This window comes from Megalops cyprinoides, chromosome 4 (genome assembly GCF_013368585.1).
Source record: "Megalops cyprinoides isolate fMegCyp1 chromosome 4, fMegCyp1.pri, whole genome shotgun sequence".
NCBI classification, from domain to species: domain Eukaryota; kingdom Metazoa; phylum Chordata; class Actinopteri; order Elopiformes; family Megalopidae; genus Megalops; species Megalops cyprinoides.
The window spans coordinates 13,163,722-13,175,159 of record NC_050586.1 but is presented as its reverse complement, the minus strand read 5'-3'; the positions used below and the strand labels follow the sequence as shown (position 1 = coordinate 13,175,159).

The 11,438-nt window shown below is 43.7% G+C and overlaps 1 protein-coding gene across 2 annotated transcripts in view; it reads right to left on the bottom strand.

Annotated features, from left to right (window-relative positions):
- Positions 1–3,772: 3,772 nt before the first annotated feature.
- The window catches only part of LOC118776130 (serine/threonine-protein phosphatase 2B catalytic subunit gamma isoform-like), a 46,118-nt gene continuing 38,452 nt past the window's right edge, over positions 3,773–11,438 (bottom strand). The window contains exons 11-14 of one of the 2 annotated variants that reach the window (XM_036526226.1): positions 10,896–10,980; positions 10,245–10,342; positions 7,343–7,369; positions 3,773–4,019 (exon numbers count right to left, since the gene is read on the bottom strand). In XM_036526226.1, coding sequence (XP_036382119.1) covers positions 3,838–4,019; positions 7,343–7,369; positions 10,245–10,342; positions 10,896–10,980 — 392 coding nt within the window. In that variant the 3' untranslated portion in view covers positions 3,773–3,837. The remainder of the gene's footprint in view (positions 4,020–7,342; positions 7,370–10,244; positions 10,343–10,895; positions 10,981–11,438) is intronic. The other variant, XM_036526227.1, reaches the window with a different exon arrangement.

Here is an 11,438-nt window from a genome sequence, read left to right as displayed (position 1 = left end):
GCTTGCATTTGCAAAAATCATCATTCATTTTTCCCCAGGGGTTTGTTTCCGCATGTGAAGTCTGTATTGCACTTCAACAGATCTGAAAGCTATGAAGTTGGGGGTGTGGGGGGGGGGTAATGTGATTAATGCAGCACAGTTCAAAGGAAGGTAATTTAAAACAAACTGGAGAATGACAGTCTTAATGTCATAATCACCTCTGAAGCGAGGAGGACAAGCAGGAATGGATTTCAGATGGGTCTCTGGAAAGAATCTGAGCAAACATTCAGAGAGAAAATGCACAGACATTTGGTGAATGGTTTCATTTGGATGAATTTTATGTAATTAAACTGGCAGGCAATTTACTGAGAATGAATGCATGGGAGACACTGTGAAGGGTCCTTTGAAGCCTGAATGCGGGAGGACTTGTGCCCTTGAGCAAATCTTTGAAATGTTTTAATGCATTGATTCTTCCCTGCATTCTCTGTGAACAGTGCCAGATGCTGTCAACTCTCACCTAAAGTGTGGGAATATAGACTCATGTAATGAAACAACATTTTTTTCCATTTCTCTTTTTTATTTTTTGGAGTGATACATCTACATAAATCAGGATTTATAGAGGCCTTGCAATACAAGTACTTAACAAAATTTTTTTAATTTCTTCCTTTTTTACAGCTATTCAGAAATTCTTAATAAACTATATTTCTGTACATTCTGCAGGATATGTTTAGAAACTTTGACAGAATTCAGAAATGAGCCTGCCAAGGGGCCTGGCTTTCCACTATCTTTCACACCACAGTAGATTTCCTTTTAAATTAAATGTGAAAGAAAAAAAAAACGTTTTAATCTGCAGAGCCTCTTTAGAGAGTACAGAGAACACACCCTGCAAAGACAAACAAATCCAGAATTAAAAAAAAAACAAACAAACAAACAAACAAAAAAAAGTATCTGAACCGCAACATGATCCTTCAATCAGATCACTCTGGGAAACGGGACCTCATTTGCCCTCTTTAAACCATAAAGCACAGAGAGCAATGTACCATTAGTGTCAGGGGTGGGCTTTGAAATACCATACACTGCAGAATCCACACCCTCCTGATCTTCTTGGTTATTCATATCTGGAGTACACATAGGCCTTTCCTGTTGTTTTAAATGGCACAATGGCACATTATCTCAATGCAAACAGGTACGAGAAACAAGAAGTGTCAGAGAGCAGGAACTGCACATGATATGAACTTCACTAAAAGCATCCTGAAACAGGAACCATTGAGGAGCATGTGATTGCCTTAACCAGATTCTACAGACACTTTCACCTGCCCTTGTGCTTCTAAAACTTCTATCCAATAAAGACAATAAATGTCAAGCTTAGGCCAGGAGACTGGGTTTTCCGATTTAGGGCTAAAACACTTCTAGCACCAGTTTCTTTAAGGACTTAATTTTGTTGAAAGAAAGGGATAATATTTAAAGTACAAACCCTGAATGGGTAGGAAACTTCAAATCTGACCCATCTCATATAGTGCAATGATTGCAGGATCAGTTGACAGACATGAATACCATTAAAGAAACTAAAATATGTTTAACAGAACACATTTTTACAAAAGAAGAAAATAAAACAATTGTACAGAGGATAATCTGTTTAATCTGACTGTAGGGTATGTATGTACCCCAAACTCCCTCCCCTTAGGGAGAAATCAATGAAGGTCTAAATAAAGGGGATTCATGGAGTCTGAAAATGGGATGGGCGAAAGGAGCACTGAACCGCAGAGAAAGTGTGCTAAGCTTCATTTAGCGCAGGACTGCAGCTGAAGAGCAGTTGAAAAAATAAAAGAAAAGGAGCATAAAATACCCGCGGGTACTGTTCCGATGGGGCGCAAGCAGGTTTTGCACTGTGTCCACTTGTCCATTGGATGCACGCTGAAATTAATGAAATTGGGATGGACCGGTTGCCTGTGAGGAGAAGGATACACGTGGCTGTATCAACACATACGAGGTGTCTGCCATCCCATCTCACACGGGCAAAGCAGAGTAACCATGACTGAGAGGCAGCCTTTATGGACCGGCTTCCATTATAAAGCCTGCAGTTCATCAATGTGCACGCTGTTCTGGAAGCCAGCCTCTTGACCAAGAATTCTCCTGAATGGAAATGCAAACTGAGATCGGAGGGGAACCTTTCGGATGAAATCAACAGCAGATGGAGACGAGGCGAGACTTTGGTTTTCTTGCTGCTTGAATCAGCAGCCAAAGCACGGTTTTTCTGTAGTGTGTTACAGAACGGAAAACAATACTGTAAAACAAAAACAAACACAGAGTGCGGGGGTTTTTTCAGCTTCAAATGCTAGACACTGGCTGTCTGCAGACATCTCTGGAAAATACCCCCCTTCCCTTTCCTGTCACACTGCCCCACCCAAAAAAAAAAAACAGAACATATTTCTCCTCTTCATTTTGGCATGGAGGATGTTTTAAGAAGAGACTGGACAACTTTTCATGCCATGCCATTTGGTATGGTTTTCCATCTAGCATGTGCTTTTAATCAACAGTGCTTCTCGCACTCTCCACATACAATATTCATCAGATCAGCTTCTTCTCTCAGTCTTTCCCAGACATAGAAGTTAATACATCAGCACCTCATGTTTTGGAAGCTGAATCCTCATGGAGAAAAGCTCATTTATCCATCCCTCTGCATCTCACTTTGGTTTCGTAATATCACAGGCTTTCTCCAGCCTGCCATTGGAGGAATACAAATGGTGGCAGATGCACCTGGCACACTCAGGAACATGTGACACAGCCTGGACACAGCCACAAACACATGCAAAAAAAAATCACCAAAAGCAACATGGCCATCAATCAAGCCAAAGATACCAGGCATCCAATCCTCCATTGCTTTGCCCACCAATTAATTTCTTCATTTCTTTTAACTGATTACAAATTCTGGGCAGCTGTTCCAACGTTGACTGATCTTGTAAGATGCAAAAATAAAATATATATATTATATATATAAATTCTTACATTTAAATAAGGGAACACTCAGAAATATACATATATAAATGTGTCTATACTGAACACAAAGTAGCTGCAATAAACATGTCCATTCAGTTGCTCAGCCTTTATATTACCACAATTAGAGTTGAATGAGTTTCAAAAGGCCCTCTTAATTCTGCAGGAGGTAAACAGATTTTCTATAGGATTTTCCTCCAACAAGTTCCCTTCATTTTTTTTAACCTCCACAAAAATCCCTTTCTTTTCCGAGTAGACAAAGGTGTGTGTATGTATATATACACATACCAACATGTGTATGTATTCATAAATGTGCCTTGCGTATACTCAAGCATACATATATTCAATCACATGTTCCCTCACCAAGCACATAAAAGACAATACTAGAATTAAGATGAACTAGAACTCCTGAATAATAAAAAGGTGTCCTTAAATTTACCTCATACATCAACTCAAATTTACAAAATGGTGTGTTTTTTTATTATTATTATTGACAACGTTTACTGTGGCCGTGGTTAACCTTGTCCACATATTTACGCATATTTATACAGTATATCTTAACATATCTCATTTATTTCATTTTAACTATTACATATATCTAATACAAGTCATTTAATAAATAAAGCCATGATTTCTTTTTGCTGTCGCTGATTTCATATTGCCGTCGTTGTGGTTTGTGTGTTCTCCACCTGTCCTGTGCCTGCTTCACCGCAGTACGTGGCTCGGGAGATGCCTCTGTCAGAGAGAAGGCAGAAAAGAGAGAGAGAAGGATGGAGAGACAGAGAAAGTGAGAGACAGAGAGAGAGAAAAAGAGAGAGAGAGAGAGAAAGAGAGGGGAAGCGGGAATTGTGGGAGGTGGGGGGATTACTGCGCCGGGGCATCCGTGCCGTTCTTGTCGGGGGAGTTGGTGGCGTTGAGGGAGTTGAGGGAGGTTCCGTCCGGCTGCTGGCCGTCCTTGCGCGGGGGCATGCGCTCGTTTATCCGGTCCAGGCCACGCGCCTCCTCGAAGCTCCGGATCTTGTGCTGGGGAGAGAAGCCTTGGATGGCTGCCAGGAAACCCAAGAAATTGGACAGGGAGGAGAGAGAGGGGGAAAAAAAGAAAGGTCAGAGACACACAAGAGAACTCTGCCTGCGTGGGACACCGAGAGTGGTAACTCAACACTTACAAACCGCACATTCACTCAACACACATAAACCGTACAGTCAGTGATATCATCCCTCTAGATATTCAGGAAAAACCTGCAAGCTACACTATTTTGCAGGCCTTTTTCTTTAGTTTGTCATAACCAATTGATGCTTTGGTTTTGTTTTTGTTAAATTTTGTTAAATTTCCCATTGTGACCAATTCAAGGGCAATTTATTTCTCTCCAGAGGCCTAAGGGCATCCACCGTGGCATCAGTTGTGCCTCTGAAAGCAGGTTCTACCTGAAGTCCTTCACAAACACAGCTTTGGCATACAGACACTGAACTCCCACACTGAGACAGCAGACACCCACCTTGTGACAGGGTTAGGCAGTGCTGACATTTATTTCCCATAAAACCGAGCATTACACATACTAGCTTAGCGTTTGAAACAACTGGAACATGACTCACAACTTTTTCAGGGAACAAGGGAAAGTCTGGTGAGCTGTGCTGCAGTAAGGTCCTGTGTACAGGCAACACAGGAAAATATTGGGTCGAAATTACTGAATACAGAAGTATTGTGAGTATTTACAACCTATTTAGCCAAACGGACCAACACAGGGTCCATAAAAAAGGGAATCGGGGAGATGGTTAGGAAGATATTGCCACGGGGCAAGGGAAAGTGACACATGCTCCAGTTGAAAACACAGCAACCTTTATACAGTTCACCCCTCCCGTAGTCCCTATAACACCAGCTGTTCAAGTCAAACAGGAGAAGTGACTGAGAAGGATGGCTACTTTAACATTAGAGGTTAGAACAACACAACAACAACATGTAACAACACAGAACAGCAGCAACACAGGACAGTCTATGTGAAGCAAAGTGAACTGAACTCTGGGACTTTAATGTTGCCCCCCAACACACATCTCCCTGTTATGTGGGAAAGAAAAGAGAAATTTGGCTTAACCCCGCCTTTAGCAAAAAGGGGCATTCAATTAAAACTAACCCATACAAACAGCGTTTGTGTAAAAACAGAACAACTTCTGCAGAGCGACAGCTGAGACCAAGATTATGAAATTGGTCAGCACTGTGCTCTAACTCCAATGCCTAAAAATTAGAAAGTAGTTTTGAAACTCATAAAAAACACATATTTAAGTATATGATACTGTATTATGCATGAAAGAACTGGGTATTCAGTAGTAAGAAATGTGTGATCTTAAATGCTCATTGCGAGCTGCCGAGTGTGAATGTAATGGCATGAATCATTAGGGTGGCCGAGGCACTGCGGAGACGAGGTGTTGGAGGAACATTAAAACTCATCGTAAGCCGTTCGCTTCATTTCCTCTTTTTACATTGTTCACAGCACAGTATCTGCAGGCAACATACACTGTGACACAACAGCAAAGGAACCGCAATACACAGAACAGTCAAAAGGTATACCATTCTCTTGCTTTTTTTTTTTTAACTTTTGATAAAGCACCTCCTGCTGAAGCAGATTAAACAAAGGCTAAGACAAGTTAAAATGAGAGGAGCATTCCTGATACAGATTATGTTGGCTCACTACTTGGCATTATACTCATTGTGCTGGTGCACAAGCTTTCTGTGCATTTGGGATGACCTTGGTCTGTATATTAAATCCCATTGACTCCGCAATCTTGGAATACCTCTGAATGGCCATTGCTCCTCCCTCCTACAACACTAGGATGTCCCATGGCATAGTACAGCCATAGTATTGTTCTGCTCTAAAGATAAGTCAGAAAGAGCAAACAGGATTTGTCTTAAATGACTTAGGAAATCTGTAATGGTAACAGCAGCTCCATGAGCCAACTGAAAACAGCAGAGAATGTACTGAGTACAGAAATGTGTGGGCAAGGGATTCTCCTGGCCCAAAATCACAGATTTATTAACATGTCCCAAAACCACACGGTCAGCTTCAATGGCTCAATCTGTGATGTCACTTGGCGCTGTGTACAATAAAGCAAGTCTGTATGCTTAAAGCAGGCAGGTGCTTTTTAAAAGTGCCAACAACATAACGACACAACTAAAACACACTCATAGGAAAACAAAAAAAAAAAAAACAAGCAACAAAAATAATTGAACACTCCCCACCCCTGCATGACCTTGTAACATTTGACCTCATGACATACAGACACGGGCAGGCAAACACAGCAAATGGTTCATTCTTGCACAACCAGGAGTCCTGCAGTGGTGCCCGGGCAGCGGAGGCGGTGGGCCCGGCTGCACCCGGGGAGAGATGCAGATCTGGCACCATGCTTTGCATTCACTACATGCAATCAGCGCCCCTGCCGGTTCGTTTGTGTTAATGAAACAGCTTGATGCCCCATGCAGCACAACAGAGCGGTCGCAGGCAAAGTGTTACTTCTTATAATAAACACAGCGTATTAAGTGTCAAGCAACGTAACCAAATTAGACACTAAAGTATCTGTCAGAGATAATGGCTGGGGGGGGGAGGGGGGTGCCTGGGAGACAGCAGTGTGGGATCAATGAATGCCTTTCCTCCATCCCTCCAGATCAGAACCAGGTTTCAGTTTCTCAGCTTTCAGAATTTGACAATTCAAGGGTAACAGTAGTCTGTATACAACACAATACACCATCTCTGTTTAATGCCCTCTACAATCAAGTTGCCTTACAGATGACATAATGAAACTGAATAAATTCACTAAGCAACACCACTGTGTGGACGATCATTTTCACACTTGTCAAAGTTAGAATCAGACCTTAACTTGGACTACAGAGCCTTTTTCAATCCTATCTTCTCTCTCATCTCTCGCACTAGACGAGTTTGGGGAGTGAGCCAACACTGAAAATGAGCATGGTCACTCTAGCTAATTTCCTGACTCGGTAGTCATAAAACGACAAAAAAAAAAACAAAAAACATGCCTTCCAAAGTAAGAAAGGGGAAAAGTCCACTTTATTCTTCTCTCTGTTTGACTCTTAGTAGGCAGCTTCTTTTTGTCTGGGGTAGCTCAAGAGCAAGGATGGACAGACGGTCCAAATCCATGCCCCACCATCAGCAAAGTGTGTCAACATCCCTTTCATGTTGCAGTCACTGGTGGTGCAAGAGTAGCCATTTTCGATATGGTGGCATCACCACGACCACATCCAAATCAAAAGATAAACACAAGAGACACAAAGTACAGACAGCGAGAAAGGTTTGTACGCAGACAGGAGAGCCCACAGCAAAACACACAACACTGAGGGGGGTTCCACAGACCGCTGGCATACCTCGTGCCTCTTCTGCTTCTATGGTGGCTGTGTAAGCGTGAGTAGTAGTGCCATGCCCAAAACGAATGGAGAAAGAGTGGGTTAAATTATCAATGCAATCAGACATCCATTCCAATCAGCTCCCACTGGACCCCACCTCCCCCAAACCCACATCACATTCCCGCGTCATCAACACCCTGGGAACATTAATCAGGGTTCACCGCTGTCCAGTATAAAGTGCACATTCAAAAAGTAACCAAATACATCCTGACAAACGCTGAGGCAAGAGAGGACAGACACTGCATGATTGCTGCTTGGAGCCTCAAGCGGAGCACACATCCCGAAGCATAAATACCCAAGGTCTTGCATTCTGCAGCTGGAGGGAGAGGTTTAAAGTGGGGACTTCCTCACCACACAGGCCTGGAGGAGTAACAGATGAGCTGCACTGCAGACCAGGGATGTGAGCAGCTTTCTCTGAGTAAATCCCTGGAATGTGAGCTTCCCTACACACAGCCTCCAATAGCGCCTCAAAAGGCAAGTAAAGCTAAAGTCGGCATCCCTTTTAGAACGGTTTCCATGTGAACGTGATTGACTGATCCAGGGTACATGAAGAAACACTAGGGTGTATAAGGTCAAGCTTTTTTCAGTATGACTCACTTTCCATGTACCCAATCAGAGAGCTAAAGCACACCACACTGTTCTCTGTTGCTGTGGAGCCAGGTGCATTGTGTACTATGGCTACATTTAAACAGGTATTATAGACTAGTAATTCTGATGTTAGATGCAGTCTACAGAGGGCGCCCTTTGTCCAAGGACTGAGCATCAACTGAGGAATACTGGGTGATGTTCCATATCATTTTGATTTGGGGGTGTATCAGTTATCAAAGGTTTTCCCATTGCTGGAAGACAGTGCATCTGTGAGTTTCAGACAGTCAATTTGCCTAAAAATACATGCATCAAAGTAGGCCACTGAAATGAGGCCAGTGGTGGCATATTCCCAAAGTGATTGTTTCTGAGAATCTCCTGGTTTGACAAGTAGTCTAACAATCTGTGGAACTGGAAAACTTGAAATGAGCAGTTGATTAGTGTTCTTATAAAGAATGACTCAGCCTTGATTCTGTGAATGTGATGTAACGATTTCCCAAGCATCCACTTTCTGGATACTGATTAGCTTGTACACCCAGAAACATTAATGTGGTGGTTACGGACAACTCCTATGGGCGGACTGAGGAAGGTGTAGGCAAAAACAGCTCTGATGTCAACAGGGATCACTGTACATATTTCATGTTTTATGTTTAGACAGCATAACCGGCAAAAGGGATCGTTTCAGGTTAAGGACTGAAGTGCACAGACGACCTGCTGTAATGAAGAGTTGACACAAAGATGAAGTGGCTCCTTAAAGGTCACGTCAAACTGGTTTCCCCAAACACAGGCTGCTTCACTTCACCTCAGCCTTCAGAAAACGTTGTTGCCAGCCCACGATCCCTCGCTTTGGACAAATATTCCGTGACAAGGCAAACGTGTGACCTTTATGGGATGTCTGGCCTCTTCACAGAGACAACCCCCCCCCCCCACCCCCCGGAATGCGAAGAACATCCAAGCGGTTCACGACAGATCAATACCACACCCGGCATCACCGTGCCCCGACAAGTGGCCCCATCGACCCAGCTCCCAGCGTAGCACGCCTTTAAAGCTCTGTTTGACTATGCTGAATTAATCAGCTAACTCAATGGGGGATTAAAATTAGCTTCACCGGGATTTGGTTTTCTGCAGGGATAAACATTGACGACGTTAGCGTAATAGAAGGGCTGGTGAGCAGAGAGTAGGATGCAACAAGCAGACAGGCACACCAAAGCATCCATGAGCAGACTGGCTGCAACACCACACAGGGGCAGTTTTCCTTCTGAACCAGGAGGCCTTTCATATATCAGAATTCAAATACATGCTGCATTATCACATACACTGCTACTTTACATTAGTGTACAGTATTCCATTACACAATTATTAGTACAGAGGAACGTGCAGAGAACATTTTTATAGATCAATCTGGACTTTTTGCCTTTAAACTGATCATAAATTAAGAGATGAAACCGTTTTTTGTGCTTTCCCCAAATAATCTAAATTGATGAGAAAACCATCAATATCTTCAGCAACAGAGTGTATCCAATGAGAGAGTGAGGGTATCACAGTGATGGCCCACTTGTGCAGCCTGGAAACAGGTGATTTTTATTCTTCCTCTGGCAAGCAGGGAGTGCATGTGTCTAGGCCACACTGTCTGACTCCTTAAGGCTGTCCTGATGGAATTACACTGCTGATGCAGGCTTACATGTTACATCAGCCAGCGAGGTCAAGGGGGACTTCAGGGGTGAAGACGCAGGCCGGGATTGTGTCGGAGTAAATAACCTGCTGGGACCTGAGCAAGAACTCCTGAAACATGGTGAACATGGGCTATGGCAGGCAGTCCTCCACTGACAGCTTGCCCTGCCATTTTTATCAAATGAGTCTATTGATCTTGATAAACTAATGTGAGCAACAGTGTGGCATAGTGGTAAGGAGCAGTGCTTGTAACTGAAAGGTTGTGGCTCGAGTCCCACAAGGTCATTGTTATTGTACCCTCAGAGAAGGTACTTGGCCCACAACTGCCTCAATAAATATAGAGCTATACAAATAGATAAAATGGTAAGTCGCTCTGGATAAGAGTTTCTGCCAAATGACAATAATGTAATGTAATGCAACTTAGAAAGTTGAACAGAACTTAGTGTAAGCTTAAATACAAGCATTAGTAGCATGTATGAGGGGCCAGTATCTGCCTGCATAGTCCCTGCTGGAGCCCTTCAAGCCTGGAGCTGGCGCAATACTCCGCTGTGTGTAGCTGTAGCAGCGAGGCGCTGAGCAGGAGAAACGGCGGCGTGGGAACACTTACCGCTCTGCAGGGTCTGCCGGCCGCCTGACAGCACTCCCAGGGGCAACGTCCCAGTGGGGGTCAGTCCTTTCAGCTGCAGCACGCTCTCGCTCTCCTCTCTGGGGAGGGACACGAGCAGGCACACGCACGCACACACACAGACACACACACACACACACAAATGTGCATATACGCGCACACACAAACAAACACGCACATATCCCCACACACACCCAGCACAAACGGACATGTGAGTGATGATCGCGCCCACCACAACGAGATCATCTTAACTATTGTAACGGAGCACTACCCGAATCTGAGCACAGCAATCAGGAAGGTGTGCATGGGAAGTTCCACATTTTCCTAGACATCTCCCGAGGCTTGCTCTGATTGCAAATGGAGGGTAATTATGTGTCACACTGCTTTTACTCATTTCAAATAATAAAAAAATCAACTTCATATTGGGATGGCAGGTATGCGATCCACAAAGTTATAGGATGGCAGTGCTTACCCAAATTCTATACAGTACTGACAGTAAGGTCATTTTTGGGGTTTCATCCAGAATTCCTATTTTAAGACAATGAGCTTCAACACAGTGAATATGAAATAGCTGTTTTGTCCTGAGGAGGCCTGGACCAGGAGAAACACTTGGTCGAAGTAGGAGAAGCTCACCTGAGCACAGAGAAGACTCGGGCCATCTTCCCAATGGCGCGGATCTTGTTCCGGATGACCTCCTTCCGCACAGCTGGGGTGCCACCTGTCACAGAATAAAAACAACCTCTTTGGCTCTGGTGACTCTGCATAAGGGCCGTCGCCATACCCCACCAGATTTGCGAACTTCACCCTGTAAGCTTAACATACTGGAACAGGAAGGTGTGCCTTAACTCTACTTTACTGGGATGTATTTTCAGTTAACTGGGCCATGCTTTTGTTGAACACCGTTCAGGACCCATTCCTATTTAATGAAACGAAAACAGAAAAAAAAAACTCCACTCCCTTCAACATTCGACAATTCGTCTTGAAGTTTGTTGAATTATGTCACGCAATAGGCTGTTTGTGCCTGAAATAGACCGTCAGCGAAGCAGCAGGAGCTCAGCGGAGCTTTAAGTGCTGCAGGTCTCTAGGGAAACTCTTTAAATCCAGACGAAACTCTGAGGCCTACAAACACATTTCAGGAACTGTGTCAGGTTGAGCTAAAACTACGTGCCACTTCTA